The sequence below is a fragment of the Nothoprocta perdicaria genome, unplaced genomic scaffold (genome assembly GCF_003342845.1).
Source record: "Nothoprocta perdicaria isolate Ctin4 unplaced genomic scaffold, notPer1 scaffold_385, whole genome shotgun sequence".
Taxonomy (NCBI): Eukaryota; Metazoa; Chordata; class Aves; order Tinamiformes; family Tinamidae; genus Nothoprocta; species Nothoprocta perdicaria.
Genome location: NW_020455627.1, coordinates 281,241 through 303,563, shown reverse-complemented (window position 1 = coordinate 303,563; position 22,323 = coordinate 281,241). Strand labels below are relative to the sequence as shown.

Below are 22,323 nucleotides of genomic sequence, written 5' to 3'. Positions count from 1 at the left end.
CGTATGTGATCAAGAAAAGATCTCATTTTGAACCTACCTATTATTAGCAATTTCTTTTTCTACATTTCTTTCACTTTTCTGCCATAATAGTGTATGAATATTGGCTTAACCCGGCATAAATGTTTTTCTTCCCTGGCCTGATAGAAAACAAAAATTATGCTTTTGCCCCAAATCAAGGAGCATGATCGCTGGGATCCTCATAGACAAGCAAACTGGCTACAATTTTTTTTTGAAATACTCAGAATAAAATTCTTTCTGTGCACTGTRCATTTGTGGGGTTTTTGGCCATGTTGAAATAAAATACAAAAGTGTATGTGAGTCTTTGTTTTATGACCTGATTCTTGCATTAAGTATACTTGGCAAGTTGCTCTGAATAATTTAGTCTATTATGTCTTGATTTAGCTGCAACTCTTGCAAAATTTATTTCAATATAGACTACTTTACCCTCATGTTTTTAAAAAGGTTCTTTTTTTAAAATCACAGATGTGGTCTTAAAAATGGACTAGTAGATTTTCCTTCTTTTTAATAAAATATAGTACTGCATATTGCATTTCATTATTCATAAAATAAGACCGGCATGTTCTTAACCCTGTTGCAAAAATATATGTCAAATATTTGCAATGATTGGGCTGGAAGGATGATTATCTTTTTCATTTGAGATATTTCAACTCCATAAATGTAGTTTTTTGGTAGACATATCTGTAGTGCATCCATTAAGAAACTTTTCTATTTTTTTTCACGTACGAAAGTAAACTAGGACATTCAGTTTACTGTTGTCATCTACTGAAGTGACTTGTCACCCTCAAAATAACTTATATGAACAGATTAAATAAATATTTGAGATAACTGATTGAGAACTAAATATTTCAAACAGGAGATATTTTGACTTTACATCTTTCTTTGATTTTACAATTTCATATTTTGCATTGGTATAAACAGAATGCCTGGATGCATACATACCTATTGCCTAGGTAAAACTTGCTGATGAAAATCCTGCTGTTGATTTGGAATTACACATTTTCCACGAAATACAAACCATAAAATAAGTGTCCAACACMTAAGGAGTTCAGCTCCTCCTCTGCATTTCACTTGTCCTTCTCTTCTCATCCTTAGCGTGGCTGTAGGAGCCCTGACTGCCACAGCTGCTTATCTTTGCTGCCAGAGTTTCTGCTAGGAGAGCATTTCATCTAATAATCTCCCCCCAAACCTGACAACTTGCTTTATCAGGAAAACATTTTTTCACACGTTTATATCAATGTTTGGTTGGAAAGTAATCCAMAGCCTTTGCGTGTGAGCCTTGGGGAGAAGAAACAAAAATAAAAGATGGAAGAGCTTCTGTGTAGTCTGCATTGCTATTAACACTTGCACTCTTTATGAAGACAGAGCCAGGTCATTTTTTTGATATTTAGATAGTTACCATCAGTGAAGTCATCATCTTCTGACTCACTGGCTAACTCCTAATTGTCTTTAAAATCAGCTCAGTCATTATACATTTCCTGCTTTGAGGCTGTGGCTGGTGACTTACATAGGTCAGAACACTTTGCCCTGGTCCATAGTTGCATGGTTTCTGGCAGGCTTTACATTCTGAAACAAAACTTGTTTCTGTTTTTAAAAACTTTGTTTAAAGACATTTTAAACATTTTTGTGGCAATGTGTAGATTTGAGTGGATGCTCCTGCCATCTGGCCAAGTCTGCATCTGGTCAGCTCACAGTATCCAAACTACTGAGATCAGCCAGCYCTCAGCTCTCCAGGGATTGACCTTCAAGGCTATTCAGGTTGCTGTTAGGATAAATATGTTAAAGAAAGTGAAGCAGGTCAGATGTCTGCCAAAATGTTTATTTCCTCACAGAAATCAGAGACCTAGATTGTTGATTGTTGTTTTTATATTCCTCTTTCTCTTGTTGACAAAGTTTCAGCCAGTCTTACTTAAGGGTAATGTTGGAATGCCCTTGGGTATGGAGTGGGTCTGCTTGGACGTAACTGTCCTTTTATTGTAAATAAATCTGTTTACACAGTGCAAAGACGCCTTTTTCTACAGACACAATAGATTATAAATTGACTTTTTATAATTTAGGCTTAAAGCAAACTATTCATTACGCCATGATAAACAAGAATAATGAAGGCAGATCATTAGTAACTCTTCGTAGTGATGACTTTATGGTAAGTAAGGACATTTTGAGGTCATGTGCTCAAGCCACCTCTACATAGGTATTTCYAGAGCTATTAGCGTATGTGACATAACACTTTTTCTTTTCAAATTGGAGGAAAGACATGACATCCTCYTGCAATTCACATAAATGTTTATTTTCTTCAAAATGAAGTATTCTGATTTGCCATTCAAGCTTTGTTTGAGATCTGTCTGACAAGCAGAAAAAAAAAGGGGGGGGAATATTTGAATATGCATGAATAAATGGTCTTCATAGGGATACAGTGTTGTGTCAAAACAGAAGTGTATCRAATATTCTATTTGTTTAATTGCCAGATAAATCTCTCAGGAAGCTACATGAGCCTAATAACAAAGAAAAAAAAATACCTTCCATAAAGAGCTTTAGTGATCTGCCATTCCTGCCTGAGGAGGAGGAGTCCAAAGTAAATAAAATTTGGTGATACCAAAGCTTTGTAATGAATTAAATTCTAAAATTAAGTCTTTATATTTTATATCAATACTGATATTTATTCACTTGAATGGCATTGTGGATTTCCAGAAGACTTTACAGGCAAGATTTTGTTGAAATGCAGCCTGAGGCTTGATATACATTTTTAGACAAGAAATGGAAGAACAAAAAACAAACAAAAACCCCACAAAACTCTCTCCTAYAGTACAAAAATCTATCTACTAGGTAGGGGGAGAAAAAAAAATTAGTAGACAAAATTTTATTTTTTTCAAAGCTGGGCTTTGGGTGGGTGACTAGTAAGAGTTGTTCTTTTCTKGGAAAAAAAAGGAAAGATCTCTAAATAGCCACAGGTCCTTGGACTGTGACACGCATCTAACCGCAATGTGCTGCCTCTGGAGCAGAGTCCTACAGCTCTATGTGCTGGGGAATTGATGCCGTTCCAGTTCAGAGGCAAGAGGAAAACCTGTGGATAGTTACTGTGGTTTCCTACAGCAACTCTCGGCTTTATARAGGCACTGAGGTAATGATAGGGCACGGCTCTTCTTTAAAACTGAGATTTGCTAGAATAACAGAGAATGATGGTGCTGTGTAGCCACAGGCTTATTAGTCTAAAATATTGTGGCTTAAGAAAATTAAAGACAAGTGGAAGGAAATATTCTTTTTTATAAAACTAGCTCAAGATTATACTCAGCTGCTATCGTACCCCTAAAATATTCTGTGCAGTTGCACCGGAAATGTTTGTTGGTAGTATGAGATTCAGTAGCATTTTGTGCATTCACTAATACTGAGACAGATGCTCTGAGCTGTGAATCATGTTTTAAGMTGTGGTATGTGATGCCCGTGGTGTGCACAGGCTCATGAATGCCTTCATTCATGCCCATCTGCTCGGATGGCAGCGTGCCCACACGCAAGAGCATTGGSCCCTTTTGTGAGAAGCTCCATGCCAGGCTGTGAGGAGCTGGATGGCGAGCTCCCCTAACGCCGCACGCAACGTCTCCCTTGTGGGGAATCCCAGCTCGGAATTGGTGCTGGAGCACTGACAGGCGGCCCAGTGTGGTGGGATATCCTGGAGGAACGTTCTATGTGTTCAGAAAACCCCTGGCGGCAGAAAGCAGAGCGTGTAGGAGGTGGGTGCAAAGGAGGAGGGATTCCTGGGAGAGCCTGATGGCTCCTTCTGCTGCTTAATGGCCTAGAGAGAGGCCTGGGCAGCTCCAGCCGGGCAGCGAGGGCGGTGGAACAGATCGGATAGATCCCATTGCACTTGCTTAGAGATGCCTGTTAATGGAATTAGCCCCAAGGACATTATCTTAAATAGCAATAAACAGACCATGTAACGACCTGCACCGAAAGGTGCAAAACACTTGAAGCAAATTCTAAAATCATATAAGGAAGTATACGTAGCTTTGTTGTAGGATTAGTTAAAGCTTTGTAACTRGCCTCAATTTTAAGGCAAATTCAATTATTTGAAAATTAAAAAAAAAGAATGAAAGTTTCTTGTCGCTTTTGTCTGAAGAGGATGAATTTTAGCTCAAATCCAAAACTAGAACTTGCTGATGCTTAAGTTCTAAGTTGTCGGWCTCATTTCCACATATCTAACAAGAATAGCTGAGCACAACAATAAACACTATTAATAGGTGAACAGTTCAAGKTTTTTTGAGTTAAAATCCTGCTCAAAATTTTGACTATTTAGCTTTAGGATTTGTAGAACTATCAATTCCATGTTTTCTAAAAAAACCCTTGTTCTTAGGATCGTGCCTTTCCCATCTGATTTCTTGAGCCACTGTAGTATGCACATTCCCTCTTAAAATGAAGAACAGAGATTTCTTGATTAAAGAGGAATTTGATAAATGCATTTGATTTTTATGATTTAAGAGATGTAAGAAAACAGGAAGGAAGTTGTCTTAAATGCATTACAYGATTATGAGAGTTGACTGGAGTGTTTTGCTCAGTCCTCCTAAGGTAGGTTMTTAATGGACAGAAAGCAAAGCTACTTTTCTAAAATAACTCCCTAAGYACCTTTCTAGTTTGTGGGGGCGTGTATTTGAAAGCTTTCAGGTGGAGTTTCCATCCAAGTAACTTCAGTTCTGAACTTCATCAAGGCTGTCAAAGACAACTGCTCTTACCCATGGTTTATATATGAATTGGGCATTAGTAGGGCTGAATTAGTAGGCATCTAAAATTTAGGCAGAAAATGTATGTCCAGTTTAGGCATACTGAATCCCTTTTGAGGAACTGCATCGTATGAATTAAAATACTTTCCCCAGCCTCTGTGGGAAAATAATGTTTCTTGCAAAAAAATCTATTCCAAAATTAATAATCTTACAACTTATACTGTAAACTTGATCTGAGAAGCAAAAGAAGTTTTTGTGTTACACTGAATTAGTACTCGCTATTAACATTGCAGAAGCCTTACAGAAGATCTTTTCTCTTAAGAAAACATGCTATAAGGTATTTTTCTTTTAAGAAAAAAAATGCAACAAAGCCATAAAACTCATGTATTTGTGCCTTTTATTTGTGACTACTATGTCTGTTCTGCTTTCGAATACTAAATTGTTCAATGTTAGCTCTGTTTGCACCATTATTGCACCTGTTGTTATAACAAAAACCTACCACCACCATGTGGGAGCGGCCCGAGTGGATTTTAGCTGTTGTTTTTAGACAGCAAGTGTATCTGTTCCTCATGGCAGCAGAATGAGCTGACTGAATGCTGTGTCAGCAGGCTGAGCCTTTCTTCCATGTCTGTAACTCACCAGCTCTATCTTGACCTTAGAAAGCCTTTCTGTCYGACTCCAAGCAATAGTGTGACTGCTGACTGGGACAGCGTGTTGGCAAGGGTAATAATGGCTCGAAACACTCTGAGGTTAAAAACAAACATCTAAATGCCTTTGTCCAAATGACAAAAAAAATGAGCCACAGTTTATGAAGTCTCACGCTCACCTGCAGTAACTGGTAGAGGAATTGGCACTTTCTCACTTCTGGTTTGTTTTTTTTTTTTTTCAATTTTTTTTTTCCCTCAAATCTTCCTTCCTTCCTTCCTTCCTTCCTTCCTTCCTTCCTTCCTTCCTTCCTTCCTTCCTTCCTTCCTTCCTTCCTTCCTTCCTTTCTTCCTTCCAACAGAAACTAACATCTAATATTTAAGTAGACTACAGGAGCTGGGAAAATCAGGATATCAGATTTCTAATGTGTAGTGAAGGGTTTTGTGACACCCATCCTCAAATCTATAAGGATTTTTCATGAGATTTACACTGCTGAATTGGTCTAATGGATTAAAAAAGCGAAGGAGGGAAAATTAATTATTGTCATGTTTTTGGTGGTCAGAGTTGTCACTTAGAGCTACAGAGGGATTCTCCCGTTCCACCRACAGCAGCCTGGGTATTTGGGTGAATCCTGTGCTCATCCTCTGCTCCTTGCTTAGAGCTGGCCAACATATGCTGCATATTGTACATCGCTTTTAGGAAGACAGTAGAGAATGGGAGTTTTTGTAACTAGAAGGAGGTTGAAATAAAATAAAATAAAATAAAATAAAATAAAATAAAATAAAATAAAATAAAATAAGGCATCTCTGCTTCATTTTTTTCTTAGCCATAGAGAGGATGGACTTTGACCGGACATGAGTTCTTTGTAAGAATGTTATTTCACTAAGTTGAAAAGCTCTCTCATGAAACACATGATTTTTGATATGCTGAGCTTCCAGGGGAGTGCTTCTCTGGATCCTTGGCTCCAGGTCACTAAAGATGGTTCTGTTTAAAAGGTTTGCCCCTAAAACTTCATACCATAAGAGCCATACAATAACAGGAGCAAGTGAATCAAATACCACTTGTGCTTTTATTGTGATTATAAAAGACTTAATGCTGACAAAAGCTTAGAGAGAGCATGCAGCTGAACAGCCCAATGAGTCTTGGTCCATATTACATCACATGTAAGCTGTAGGCATTGCAGTTATTCTCCATCATTTAAATATAGGAAGAGGTTTTTCAAAAGACCCAAAAGAAAGTCAGACTTCGATTGCATCATTGGCGACTTCCAATAAAACTAACAATGGGAGAAGAACTGATTAAAAAGTATTTGTATTAAAATGGGGAAATGAGAGTGGTTTCCACCAGCGGAAGGTCTTGTCTCCATTGTCTTCAAAGTGAGCTGCCAGCTCACTCCATGCTGTATATGTAGTGGGTTTTTCTTGGTTGGTCATTAGGCAGATGCCTCAGCTGCTTATACAAATGGTTCTGAGGAAATCAATGAGATTTTCTAGACAGAAGCAGTTAATATTTCAGCAGGCAACTTCAGAAAGGAGTGCTGTGTCAGACTTCATGGCTGAGAGCTACTGTGCTTGTTGAGGAAATTCTGCGCCTGAAAAGTTCTTAGACTCATTTCAGTCCTCTGAAAAAATCTGCTTTCAGATCAACTTGAAATGTTCAGAATCACTGCATGCCTGTCTTTTCAATAGTGCTATTCGAGTTGGGGAGAATCAAGGATGAAACAGCACGGTTTCTACCCTATTGGCAACCCTCAGGAGGAAGACTAATGATACAAACGGCCCTGGTTCTTCAGCTCTTCTAATGTGTAAAACTGTGTATTAGGGTTATAGGTCATTACTGTCATTTAGATCTTTCTGAGATACTTCTTGCTGGATGCTGTATTCCCTGTGAAAATGCTGTATTTACACAAGCATTTTCACAGATGCATTAATTTATTTTATTTTTCATGTTGACCTTTGAGAGGAAAGTGGGCTTTTGTGCGTGCAATTCCCTTCGCTTTGTGCAGCATTTCTCAAATTCCCAGAAAAAGTCTGCTTTGCAACATCTTCAGTCCAATGGCAATGAAAAAAAGAAAAAGCATAAAATTTTGCACTGTGGTTTGACTTTTGGCAAGCATATCTTTTAAAGAAATAGCTTGGTTCTGCTGAAAAAGGTATGCCAGGGAAGCACAGAAGTTTCTTCTAGCTCGTGCTCTCTCTCAACCCACGCGTCTGCCATCTTTGCCCCCCCTTTCCTAAATACATCTATGTCACCCAAAGGACACAGTCCTGGGCTTCTGGCCAATATCCTGGGCTTGAATTCCCACATAGAAAAGCATTTACTTAGGAAAATAATATCATGTGGCAGCTGGTAGGCACAATACTACCTYTACTGCCAGAATGCAATGACTCCAAATGAAGGCGAGTGGCAGATGGCCTAAAATGTTTCAGTGCTGTCTTTCTCTAGACCAGGATTACCCAATTAATTTGTACTGTGGTGGGCTGGGTTATTTTAGCAGGTCTCCCTCAAAAGACCCTGGGCAGCAGGTCCTGGTAGGGCAGGCAAGCGGGAAGGGACATGGGGCACCAGAGACACCAGCTGCTGGGGGCAGGTCAAATGTGTTCATGGATCAGATCGTGACCATGATYCACCATCCAAGTAGCCCTGTTCTAGATGAAAGGTAGCATTTTACTTGCCAAAGCTCTTTTACGTGGATGACACCTGCAGATGTTGTTTTATGTTACTGTTTGCTGAGTGTTGTCCTTAGGTGTGGTACCCACTGGGTATAGGGATGGGCCTTCTTCCAGCTCATAAAAAGTTCCAGAGCAGCCTTATCCTGATACTGCATTTTGGAGACAGGGTAAGAGATGGAAACGGGTGAGAATTCAGTCTCAAAGTGGGACCGATCTTTTTGCCCGTCTCTCCAATGATTAAATTGAAAGCTTTCCTGTAAGTGTGCAAATGATTTRAGGGAAGAATGGAGGGGAACAAGAAGTGTCTTGCATACACATAAATGAGCTACAAGCAGAGTTTTTAGCTGGAAGATGTCCAGGGCAGGACTGAAAGGAGAATACCAATGAGCTATCTCAGGAGGAAGCTCAGACATTATGTGTTATTGCCTTGATAGCGAGAAGGGAAAATGTGAATTTAAAGTACTTAACAGGAAAGCGGCAAAGTGTTTGGGAAAAGGGACCGAAGGCTGGAGCAATGAGGAAAGAGAAGATACATTTCATGGGGACTACAAGAATGGGTCGCAGAGAGAATTCAGCCAGTAGGAACTTTCTGTTTTTGAGATCAGTGAAATCCAAAAGAATAAACAAATTGTTGGTTCAGCAAGTGCTGATGCCTAGGCAGAATCAGTCTACCTTAGTGAGAATATATGGGATGGAACAAGGAAGAGCCAAAAGTTACATCAAGATTTGGGGGACGGTGACAGAGAGTGACATCTTTACTRTGATAGAGTGGTTGTGAGAGACAAATGAGCAACTCAATTCTAGGTTTATTAGACAGAGTGGCTTTAAAGTGTAACTTAGTAAATACAGTCCATGAAACCAGAATTAGGCCAGCTGCGTATTATTGGAGTAGCTCAAGGAAAATGTCCTGTCTGTTCTCTCCTCTTCTCTGAGTACATGTTTTCACTTGGTTAAGGAAAGTCAGTAGAATTGCATWTAAAGGTGTTGTCACTTCACAGTCTGTCACAGGGCTTTTGCCAGCTCCCTTCAGAAGGAGCTGGTGCTTAAAACTGTGCCAGCTGGTTGATCTGATCATCTAGTCACTTTACTAGAAAATCTAAATATACAACAGTACGAGCTGAAATATGTCTGCTGTCCTGTTTTGTAATTATTCTGCATTTGTATGAAGAACTACTTTCACATTAAGGCAGTACTGAAGCTCTCTCTATCTTTCTGTTCTATAGGTTGTCATTTTGTATTTTGAGCCAAGCGTATTTCGCTGTGTTCTCCTAAGATGGGTTCGTCTTCTGGGCTTTGCTACTGTTTATGGAACTGTGAYGCTCAAGCTGCACAGGTATTTCACATATTATTAATTTCCATCTCTGTGGGAGTGGGTACAATCTGTGTGGTTACTCAGCAGCAAAAGCTGCAAATATCATAAACAATAGTCTTTTCTGATTTCTACAAACTGTTTATTTTTTCTCATTGTTCTTGGTGAAATTAGTTGCCCCAGTAGAGGAYTGTAAAGGCAGAGTATTAATGGTAAAGGTAGCTCAAGGAGACTGTGTGCCAGAAGTGTTGAACTGGAGCTCCAGGATTTAATAAAGAATTTATACATCAGGTGTAAAATTGTGCAAAAAGTTTCATTTCACAGCAGGGGAGTATATTTTACTTGAATATAAAAGAATATATAATATCTTAGCTTGCCCTGCAAAGTATTCATGGAGATTTTTTTCTTCAAGTGTTCAGATAGAGTGATGGTAAGTGAAATAGAGCACATGATAGTATATATACTTATTTTGTTTTCTTCTAAGTCAAGGGCTGCTTTCTTCAGGCACTGACAGCAGATAGGCTACACAGTCATGAACATCAGYGCCTGCCAGCAAAAACGTGTGGGAAATTCTGGGTTATGCTGGGGGAAGTTCCCCTGCGTTGGCAGCACTTTCAAAAAAGATTCAGAAACCAAGATTCAGAGACTGGTCCACCCCTACAGTCTCATAAATTCAAGCCTTTTCTGGGCATGCTGGATAAAATCCTGGTGCTTTTTCCCCTTAGTGAAGTGGGTAATGGGTTGGGGGGAAGGTGCTTCTCCTGCTCACTCAGCATTCATTAGATCACATCTACAATACTGTTGGGTCAAGTTTTGGACCCACCAAGACATCGCTGAACTCAAATGAGTTCAGCCACAAGATGGTTGGGGKACATAGCACTTGCCCTGCAAGGACAATCTAAGAGGCTTGTTCAGCCTGGAGAAGAGAGAACTTCAGGGGAACTCAACTGTAGTGAGTTCCCCATCCAAAATCTCCAAATTGGCTACTGAGAAGTCAGAGACAGGCCCTTTACAGCAATATATGTTGGGACAACAGAAAACAATGATCATGAATTAAAAAGACAGATTTTCACTTTATACATGGAAAATATTTTCATTAAGAGGAGAATGAAAAAGTGGAACTGTTTGSCCATTAGGTTGAGAAACTCTGTATATGAAAAATTTCAACTATCTGGATAAAATCCTGAGCAACTGGGTCTGAATTCAGTGCTAGCCCTACTTTGAGCACCAAATGACCTTCTATGGACTTTTCCAACCTGATTAATTCTAGATTTCTCAGTGACATATGGGGAGAAAAAAAACACTATTTCATATATTAATCTCAAATTACTTTTTTTTTGGAATCCATCTTACTTTTCCACTGGGATTTCCTGACCAGTCTTTTTTACCTATGTGACATTGTAGTCTTTTTCAGTTTAAAATATTTCCGATGGAGTGTTTGTCTTGCAGAAGACTGATTCAAAATAGATATATGTTTTATTTTAAATGATTATGTTAATTAAGAATAATATGAAGTTCGTGGAAATTTAGTAGAAACTTTTGTTAGATCTAGTTTAGTCCACAGTCCTTACAGCATTGAGGAATGGTTCATTGCAGGCACAAGTACTCAGGACAGGCACTGATATCCTCCTGCAGGTGGTTTGACACTTTAGTGGAGGGAAGAATTGGTTGTTAGCAATGACCTGGTGATTTTGTTTAAGTGGGAATACCAGTATGTTGTAGAAASAGCTATTAATGATAACCAGAAAGTCCAAAGCTGTATTTCTCAGCAAATGAGGTACTTCTAACAGCATTGAGGCATGAAGGTTAYCCAAAGCCAGTAGAAGGCAAAGTAGTGATTCTGTTGAAGAAGCAGGGAGACAAGAGTAGGCTGGAGACTCTCCAAACAACCAAACCCTATCTGATCAGATGTTCTAAGAGAAGATGAGAGCAATGCAAATATCCATAACATATTTATTGAGTCTGCTGGGGAAAAGATGGTAGAATGAAGAGCATCAAACAACATGGTAAAAGTTGTACCAGATCATCTTGACCCAAGGTCATCTCACTCAGTAACTTGTATTCTTSTCCTTTCTGCAGTGAGAGACCCTGGCACAGATGTACAGTGAGTGTAACAAGTTCTAGTCCCTCCTGATCCTCCARAACTTGTTCTGAGATTCTGGCTGCACATTTCTCCTCACCTTTTTAAGTTTTATACCTCCATCAAAGGCCTTGCTGTGTTGCAGGACCTTTTCACAGATGGCCCTGGTGACTGTGTGTTGTCCATTCTTGGACAGGGCTGCTCTGCTGAAGTCTCTGCTTTTGTTTGTGTTTGTTTTTATTTTTTCTTTTTTGACACTTTAATTTTAACGTTCCTTCCTTTATTTCACTTGTTGTCTCCTGAAAACTTTTAGTTTCTCCCTGGTTTGCTTTCCCCTTCCCAGGGAGAGCTTTGAGATTTCGCTAGGGTCAGGCAGCATAGAGAAATCTGTAAAGTAGCCACAAGAAGGTGTTTAAGGAAGAGCAAAAGGACAAGAAAAGCAGATACTGACTCATTCTTTGAACAGCCCATCCTAGACAATTTCTAAAGTGCCTCATCTTAAACTTTCTTGTTCGTTCTGCATTTTTAAAATAATAATGCAATGTTTACAGGAGTGGAAGAAAAAGGAAATGAGCTTAATTTAAGAAATCTTACTGTGGAGCTGTGAACATAGGACTCAGCACTCTCCTCAACAATGAATTTCTCAAAATAATTATCTCAAGCAATGATATTTCAAATGCAGCATTTTTGTTTTAAGGGAGCTGCTGATCTTGCATCTTTCAGTGTATTTCTCTGACTGAAGACTCTGCCTGTGAGCATGATAAAAGTTCACAAAATATTAAAAACAAGGAGATAACTTGTATTTTTGTTTTCAGATATTTGGCGAACTTCTATCATCCTGGTTACAGGATTAATACAGAATTCTTGGTTTGGGATTAAGGCAGAAGAATGGAGGATAGCTATACACACATAAATACATATATATATGTATACACACATATATACACACATAGTATAGCTTACATATATTTTAACTGACTAATTACAGACTGTCCTTCCTTGAGATCTCTAATTCAAGATAACCTCAATTTCCTTCAGTACTAAAACAGAAAAGGAGAGCATGGAAGAGAGGTGGATGAGAAAAGGGGTGGAGATTTTAATATTGCAGATATGGAAGACAAGACCCTGATACACAGTAGCTCCTCTACAAGTGATGGTGGCCAATTTGGGAGGATAGTGGGTAGGGAAGGGGACAAGAAGACATTAAGCTGTGAGGCAATTCTGCGCTTCATCTAAATGTTGTGCTCAGATTACAGTGCTGTGTGTTGCCATCTGGTATAGTGCAACACTTTCGTGCCATCTGAGCAAGTCACTGGTCCTTCCTACAGATCTCTGTAGGTGTTAAAGAAATTGGAAGCAGGAGATATAACAACAGTCTGAGTAGTGTGGAGCACCGTGTGGGGAGTATCCATGCAACATGGCTCATATCCTAAAGAAAAGGAGATTCATGCTAGCAGAGACACAAAAATGATGTCATTCTGTTTCTTGAAGCTCTTGGGAGGAGGTGTGTGTTGACTGTGAGAAAAGGAAAGAAGAGGAGAAGGAGACATGGTGTAACCTCCTTTCATAGTCGAGGAGGTGGGAAAGAATATGAAGATGATTCTATCTAGATGTGGCTGCTAGGGACTTGGTGCAGAAAGCTGCACCTCATATTTGATTGAATTGTTATAGTAGAACCAAGACATTTCTCCTGGTATCTCCAATACTTGCTGTGGGAAGGTTAGCTCTACCTGCAAGGTTTTCTGATATGTCAAATAGGTACCACTGACACAGTCCTCTGTGCTTTTTTAGTTTGTTTATTTTTAGGGTATTAGAAAAAATACTCTTAGACAACTACTTACAGAGCTTAGTAAATTCCATATAGCATTCCTTTATACTACCTTCAAGATTAAGTCCCCATTTTAGTAGGTCTTTCAAACTAAATAACAAAATCACATTAAGTTTTATTGTGGGTTTTCCCCAGCAAAAAAACTTGCATTATTAAAAATCTTATTTAGCTCTTTTGTATCTGTGCCATTCTCAAGTAATAACTAGCCTTAACTAGGCAGTATAATGGTTCCATGTCATAATTCTAAATAAAATATCTACTTTCATATGTATAAACTAAGATAACTGCTATAAAAATACTCAGTGCAGAATTAATCTTGATGGAGCACAGTGTTGAAGTGAGACTAATAAACATTATCCTTAAGCAAAAAATCAGCGTCATGTAAAATGCATAAGATTATTAGAGCTCTCTGATCCTGAAAATATTCTTTGTCCGTATTCATATTAATATTTAATTTATACAAAAATATTGTAAATACAGCTGTACAGTTCCAGTGCTTTTTTTTTTTTTTTTTCTCACCTTAATATAGCACATACTCTGCTAGATCACAGCAGATCAAATTTGGCTAGGAAAATTCCAAGAGAAGATAAAGAAAATATCTGGTGCCTTAATATTATATTATGTTGGCATGCTGATTAGAAAAAAAAAATACAAAGTCTGTGCATTAGAAGGCCTTCTGCAATGACCCACAGATATCATGATACCTTTCAAATCTCTTTCCTTTTGACTGCATGCAACAGCACCATGGCAGATGATGTGAGAAAGGATTCATTTTGCATATCAGATTACACAACAGCAGAAGGGCTTCAGACCTGCTGCTGGGACAGCTTCCCATCCCAGAGACCTCCTCTGCATACAGGACCCCATCTGATAGCTCAACTTTGAGGGGTTTCTTCCTCCCTGTTAGGCTTCATTCATTTATAATACAAAAAATATACCTCCACAGTCTTCCTCTGTAATTACATGGTATTTTGGGTGGGAAAGAATCAGCTGGTGAATCAAAGAATGTKGTGCCCAGCTGTCTGTTGGGGGGATCATGGCATGAAGCAGAAGCCAAGTTCCGCGCTGCAAGACGTGATTTACAGACTCATCTGTGGAGGAGGACGAAGAGGCAGTTAAGTGCATGACTCACACTCCATGCACAGGGGCTGATCACAGTTAAGTAGAAGAAAAGATTTACAGATCACATACACTAATTGTCAGTTAGAAATCATGACTGGATGGAAGTGCTTCTGGTGGGCTCATGTGAAGGGTCAGCAGTAGGCCTGATACTGCTTAGTATCAATAATGAAGAAGGACCAGTACGAAATGATTACTCATAAAATGTGTGGATGACGCAAAGCCTGAGGCAGCAGTAAGTTTTTCCACAGAAAAGTAACATTTTTTTGCTTGGTGACTTGAGCTTAGTCAAACAGGTATACTTCAACAGAGTCAAAAGCAAGGTGTTATAGTCAGCGACTAATTAAAGACAAAATTCAGAGGAATGGCATTTTTAAAGGTTACCAGTAGGGAACTGATTTCACAGTAGGAGATGGCACATTTGAGACTAATAAAATTATATTATGTCATGCTTGTTAGATGGACATTTTAAAGGAGTTGTGAAATAGAAAAAAATGGTACAGAAATTATTTGAGGACTAGGCTGRGTTCTTGATATTATGAAAGCTAGTCCAGTTTTTAGATCAGTGAGAAGACTGAGAGGTGACATCTTGCATGGTGTATAATCAAACATTGAGAAAATACTAGACATGAAAGACTTTTTAATCTGGTGGACAGAGGCGTAGTAAGTTGGAATCCAAAGACAAAGAAATTTAAATGAGCCATCTGGCGTGAATTCTTCTCAGTGAGGGTGCTTAGCCACTGAAAGCCCCCAGGAAAGAAGTGGGATAATCTCTGTGCTATTTTAGATCAAGACCGTACTGCCCCTTGGAAGATCTGCTTTAGCTAGKTAACTACTGCTTTACTGGAGTTTTTGTAGAAAAAAACAATAGTCTCTGTTATATAATGGTTCAAGCCATCTAATTTAGTGTTTTAGTCCTATATGTGACCTTAATTTTTACAGACTTACGTGATAGAAATGATAGCATCCACAGTAGTTTTGGTCAATTGACTCATATTTGTGCACTGAAATGACATATATCTTTTGTGCTGTTGAATGGGTTAGACCTGTTGCTTTGAAGTTGGTCCTAATCACTTATATTACTGTGAATCTTTAGTGCTAGGAAAACTGACACCTGGTCCAAATATTGTCATATATTGGTTGCTCTCTTTTGTGTTATCTGGAAGACCAGAAATTACCATTATTTTCTTGGGAAAGTAAGGCTGTCTCTGACTTGTGGTAACCAACCGTTCGTGACATAAGGTGGTGTGTTGACAAGGCTGGATGTCATGACTGTGCCAATGGAGTTTATAGTTCATCATTGGAGCCGTGGCAYCTGACTGACAAGCACAAGACAGTTAGCACTGTTACTGGAGTAGCTTCAATAAACCTGTTTGACTTTCCAGTAAGGAACTGTTATATCCAATAACTTGCTTCCAATAAGCAAGTGCACAAAATTTATGGCTGTTCAGCTGATGGATGGTGAATCATGTGACTATGGTAAGTAAAACTCTTGGAAGATTTTAACTAGGCTTTACCCTTCACAGTGGTAGAGCTCAATAGCAGTTGGATCAGTCTGGCTGTTGTTGAGTTGTCCTTGCAAACACTTATCTGAGTGATAGCCAAGGGACTATGTGAAAATTGCATACAGTGAATTAGTTTCATRGTCTGAACTGGAAAGGCCAGTTGCTGCCTTGGCTGCTAGAAGTTCAGGAATACAGAAATGCCAGGTCCTGAAGAGAGAGTCACTATTTATTAACTCAATTTCAATTAACAAGCTGTTAATTTAGAGCTAATCTGTAACACATGTGATTAAGAATTACCAAAAGTTATTTGGTTTAATAGTTGAAAGTCTTTTGCTATTTCAGATTATTAGAGTGGGGGGCACTGGCAGGTTTTATGTGACTTGTTGCGTTGTTTTCAGGTCCCATAGATCTGGGGAGCCTACTGAGTTTCTTGACTTGAGGCTTACATCTCTGATGTGTGTCACATACACCTTTGCCCATCGACACAATTACTTGTACACTTGTACATGCTTCAGGCAAGAACCTCTGCTTGTACCCTGACCTAAAATACCTCTYCTTTTATAACCATAGGCCCCCTCTGACTCTGGCATCAATTTTTGTCAATGCAACATGCTTGTTTTCAGTTTTCTACTCTACAAAACATCAGGCAGTGGCAGATGGACTTTCAGTAGTGCTGCCTGGTTGCTATMTGTGGACCAGTGTCCAGTTCTGATGCCTTTTACATCATTGCTTTGACATGATTTCCTATTAGGCTGCTAAGTTGCAGCTGATGGGAACTGTCAGTTACATGTCCAAAATCATGTGTCATTCCACCTGCATAATTAAGGGCTGCTGAACAAGGGCCACTGTCACAAGGAGCTGGGCCACTTTCACCTTGGCTTTTCTTGGTCAGAAGAAGTTTGGTATGTGTGGCCAGCTGCTCAGCTGTGGAAACAGCACCACTGTCTCGCAGAAATAAGGCTAAAAATAAAGCTATGATATATTGTTTTTCCAGATTTTACCAATGAATCCCTGCCTTTATTTTTTTAGGAGGCTTTCTGTTCTTCCGCCTGACTTACCTCTGTAATTTTGACATATGTGCCAAGCTTTTTTTCATGTACTCTCTATATTTCTTTTATGAAGTCGTATGTTATATGTTGTATTTTATATTATTTTTATCCAACGTTGTGTTTTCCAACTCTCCCATCAGCTCTTTCAGACCCTACGTGACCTTCATGTATTTCTTCCACGATGTTTCCTCAGTGCCCTGGAAATCAACTTCATTTCCTTTGAAAAGCACTCTGTGTAGCATTTGAAAGGGCTGGAATTGCACTGTCCCAGCTATCCCTTGTTAACATCCTTAATTACTTTATGCAGGATCTTTCTTCAGCAGTAGGTCTGCCTTCCATCTAAGACTAAACAGACTTTTTTGTTTTAAATCTGATTAACATAATCTAGCTCTGGAATTTGCTCCTCTGTACTTTTCAAATGCTTTGGGGAATGTGGCTGCAGTGACCAAATCTCTGCCAGACCTTTATTCAATTTCACAGAATCAAAGAATAATTAAGGTTGGAAGGGACCTCTAGAGATGATCTAGTCCAACCCCCCTGCTCCTGCAGGGACACCCAGAGCACATGCAGATTTGAAAATCTCACTTCAGTAGCTGAGAAAACATCCTATATATTGCCTCTGAGAACCATGTGGGTGCAAACTGTGCAACTCTTTTTAGCAGTGGCAATAGATAGCTTCTGGTGAGCATCAGCTAACACTGGCCTCGAATCAATAAAGTCTTTTTACAACCATGAAAACAARAAGCATTGGCCATTTTATCATTTGAACATACTAAAATTTATGTCTTATGTGTGTCACATAACATGTTGGTCTGTTTTTCTGTGTGGCTTTGTCTATTGTGTCAAAACTTGACAGTGACCTTCCTCAGAAACATCAACTTGTGCTCAATATATTTGTTTTCTGTGATGACCCCTGAGGGCTGCAAGCTGAACTAATRAACTCCTGCAGTCCCTTCTACTCTTTTTTTGAGAATGTCAGGATTGCTTGAGGTKGACCGAGACATTAGTCATAATATCTTTATCACCATTCTATGTCTTTTKGTATCTGTCTCCCATTCTGGGAGGAGAACAGAGTAACATTGGGCACTGTCTATTTCTAATCCTCCATATTAGCTCTCCATATTAACTTTGTTCTTAGGCTTTACTCTTGTGTGATATTCTGACTTCTTTTTTTKCCCCAGAATCTCTGGCTTTCATCAGAGATGCTTAGAGCTCTTCCAATCCCAAAATGACACTTTCATATATTAATAAACTTTGTGCTAACAGATTTGTGGCTTTGAGTGCAAAGTTAAGCATGCCCAAGATAACCTATATCTGCACCATGTGGAGACAGTGGGGCTGGGCCATGCCCTGGAGCAAGGGRCAGGAATCAGAAGCCGACACTTGATTTTTCACCTACACAGTTCAGTGTCCTGAGACACTTGAAAACAGTAGAGCCCTTTGCCTGTCCTTGTCCTTCAGGATTTTGGTATTTTGAGTATCAATATGCTTTCTTTCACACTCTCACTTAAATTTTACCTATAGAGGGACAGGGTTGCACCTTTTGCTAGTTTTTATTTTCCTTTGGAGAGCCAGCATTCCGCACTCGCTTGCCTAGTTCTCAGAGTAGCAGGTGCAGCTTACTCTGCTTTAGCTGTGACTTTGTGCAGCATAAATTCCCAAAGTCATAAAATGACACATCATTTACACTCATTGGACTCTGTTCTGTGTTCTATAAAGATCTTCTTCAGTTGCTCCATTCCTTAYCTCCCCAAAGAAAGATATTGCTGATTGACACCAAGAGATGGACACCAGGAAGACATGCTTCCAGCCTTATAATGCTTGCACACTTCTGTTGGTAGAAACTGTAAATTGAGTTCTTTCCAGTTAGTCATTTAAGCATACATATATTTAACTTCCTTAAAGGTTATTTGCTCACTGCTACTATTTTTTTCACCATCCATGCTTTTTTCCCCCATGCATCATCATGGGAGCACTCTGCCAGAGCTGCAGGTTCCTGCCAACCTTCAGTCTCTTCTGACACCAGCCGTTATCCCATCTTGTGCCATTAGCTGCAGTGTGAGCAGCTCATGTCATCTTTGGTGCAAAACCCTACMTTGACCTCCACATGCCTGTTGGCCCCAGCTGCTTTTTCTGGAAATATGTTGGATTTTCTACCCAGCCAAATTCTGTTGTGGTGGTTTCTTTGCTAGCCAAATGCTGTTGGCACACTGCAGTTAGCGTTGCACATCCTGCTGTAGTCCTCCCTGCTAACGGCTCCCAGAGGTGCAGTTCCCTGTGGCTGGCAAGCACAGYATTAAAAAGGCTTGTATAAGAGCTGGAATGCTAGATATGCATTAAACCTCCGTTCTAGACAGAGTGCATTTGCTTTCTGGATCAACAGCAGCAGCATAAAAATGGAGACTTCTGCTGTGGGACTTTCTATAAGAAAAACAGGTAGAACTTCTAAAGAAAGCCAGTGAACTTAGTAGCTTTTTTCTGCACCTTGTTACTGAAAGGATAGGGWTTATATTAAAGCCACTGATAAATTAATCCTTGCAAACCCAAACACAACTATTTCTTCCAAATCCTGTTAGTGTTTCCTTTTCAGCCTTTGCAAGGACTATTAAACAGTCTTTTGAAGAGCATAATTGAGTGACCTGAAGGACACCTACAATCAAACTTGGGAGACAGATTTTGTAGCTGGCTTCTTAGAAGGCATGGAGATGTAAGCTGAGCTGTTTTCTGGCTTGTTGCAGCTGGGGTGCAGCTCTAGCATGGGCAGATGTATGAAGAACTGGCACCATGCCCTGTCCTGGAAAGCCTCGGCTCTGCACTCGTGCATCTGCATTACCGAGCAAAGTCCGAATCAGCAATGCCATTTTCAAGACTTGTCAGCTAGAATACAGAAACCAAATGACGCATCCCAAGACTATTTAAAAAAAAAAATATTATCTATAATTAATGTCATAGATGTTCTGTTTCCTTTTGTCTCCATCTTCAGTTAGACTGTACTGATTTGTTTTATTGCCTTCTTCATGCTATATGAATCCACTGAATCCACTTGCTATATTCAGGAGCCCAAATCTGKTTTTTTGTGTGATTAGCTCTTGTTCCATGGATGTCGCCAAGTTTGAACTTGGATCAACATCCAACRATTAGCAAGCCTGTGTTTGCCATCTCCCCCTTTTTTCATGTTTGTTTCTTTAGATTATTCGTTGTGAAACAGGGTCATTGCCAGTGCATTTCTTAGTGTTACTTATTTTCTCTCTGATTAGAAATTTAAGCAACTTCTCTTGTTAAATGAATTTTACTGTTGTGTGTATGACCTCAGAGCTGAGACTGCTCCTGAGAACTTCATCCTTGCAGTTTTTTTTCTGAGGCTCCACCATGTTGTGGTTTTCTCTCATGTTTTTCAGTCTCTTGTGCTGCTGTTAGGGTCTCACTGCTCTGTATGGTGTGGTTGCCTGGGTGTTCAAGGAGGTTACTTTACATTTGATTTCAGAGGAGAATCTTTCTGTACTTARTCCTTAACAAGAAAATTTTCTTTCTTCCTAAAAATTCATTTATTTAGATTAACTCTCCTGCATCTTTAGGATAGCCAAATAATTTCAACTCAGTTTATCTTTGGAAAGACACACAGTATCACTCTTTCTCTAGATCGGCTTAGAATCCTTCAAAATTAATTTTTTGACCATAATCTCAAGTGTCTCTGACATTATGTAAAACCCTTCCATTAAATCAGGACTATCTTGAGGCACACATATGCTAAGCCTTTGATTTTATACAGARAAAGACGGACTGACTTACGTACATTTAGATCCAGAGAGCTTCACATAGTGAGTTATAGGACCTCCCACCCCTAGGTTAGTAGCCCACCCCACAACGGGTCCTGACCAAAGGGTTTTTGCTGATAGAGGCAATARTGGAGCTGTTCAACAATCCTTTACATTCCATATTCATTACTATGCTATCGGAATATGAAACAAATTGTAGTCTCACCGCAGCGCCATACCTTGATCTTTGCTTGTCTTCAGCATAGCATGGGGTACCAGCTAAAATTCACGAAGCTGGATGCACTCCAAAATTAGTGTTATTTCAGCATCTGATCTCTTACTGAGCAGTGCTGTGTCTCAGATTTCACAATGAAAGCAACAGGGAAATTTTAGGAGAAATATTTTCACCTAAATTAACTCAATAATACGAAGAGGATTTGGAAGCACTTGCTGACCCAAACCTTCAGTGTCGCTGCTGGCTCTTTTCCATAGAGCTGGGGAAGTCACCTGGCTGGTTAAGTTAATGAGCATGAACAAAATAATAGATTGCTGCACTGCAAAACACAGGAGAATGGGACTTCAGGTCATCTCTCTGTACGCATTGGCTTACAGTACTTTGTGCTTGAGTTTAATTTTTTTTGCTATCTTACAGAAAACACACCAGACAATGCTTCAGAATTTGGCTTGTGGTGGTGCTTCATCTTCCTGTGCACCTGAGAGCAGCCACAGAGGATGACACTTAGTGGTCTTTGCAGTTGGCTTTTTTWAATTTGAATGTTTTATTGTAGAATGACAAATGAACAAAATAATCAGTTTATTTCTTGCTCATGTTGTGTTTGCATTGACATACATAGCTTCACAGGTGAATGGGAATGCTGTGCTAGCATCTTCATTAGAGTGTGTGACAGCACTGCCCAGTAATAAATTTAAATTTTATTTATCTTTATTATTTATTTTTATATAGATTTATTTAAAAATAAAAATGAGAAGATGTTCTTTAATGTCCCCACCTTGAGAATTTACGACACTTTGTGTCTTAATTGAGCATTGTGGARTAATTTCATAGAACAAATTATACAAAAAAATTTCTAACTCCACATGCTAAAGCCTGTTAAGATTTAAGGCCTGGATATAAAGCTTTTTGCACAAAAATTAGTATGGTAATTGCAATGGCTACTGAGTTTCTCCATCTATCTATCTGTCTGTGTGCTGACTACACGAGTATCAAAAGATCACAGAGTAACTAGAGCTGAAGGACTCCTCATGTGTTCTAAGCATCTAATTAGTCAAGGTCAGATAGACGAGGTTACCCAGGACCATGATCAGTCAAGTTTGGGTATCTCCAAGGATGGAGACTCCACGGCCTCTCAAGATTTGACCACCTGCACAGTAAATAAGTTTTCTTACATTTAAACAGAATTTCTTGCATTTCATTTTTTGACCATTGCCTTTCRTGCCATCACTGTGCACTGCTGAGAAGAGCTTGGCTCCATTTTTTTTATTTCCTTCCATTGGTTATTTATATATCTTGAGGCAGGGCAGAGCTGACAGGGCATGAAGGACAAGAAGGTGACTGGGAGCAGTCAGCATTGGATTCACAAGGAGGAAATCAYGCTTAACCAACCTGAGAGCTG

General features: G+C 39.3%; 1 protein-coding gene across 1 annotated transcript in view; it reads left to right on the top strand.

Annotated features, from left to right (window-relative positions):
• Window positions 1-22,323, top strand: part of GPR158 (G protein-coupled receptor 158) — a 173,570-nt gene that overhangs the window by 122,153 nt on the left and 29,094 nt on the right. The window contains exon 6 of the mRNA XM_026044807.1: window positions 9,268-9,377. Within this exon, the coding sequence (XP_025900592.1) occupies window positions 9,268-9,377 (110 nt within the window). The remainder of the gene's footprint in view (window positions 1-9,267; window positions 9,378-22,323) is intronic.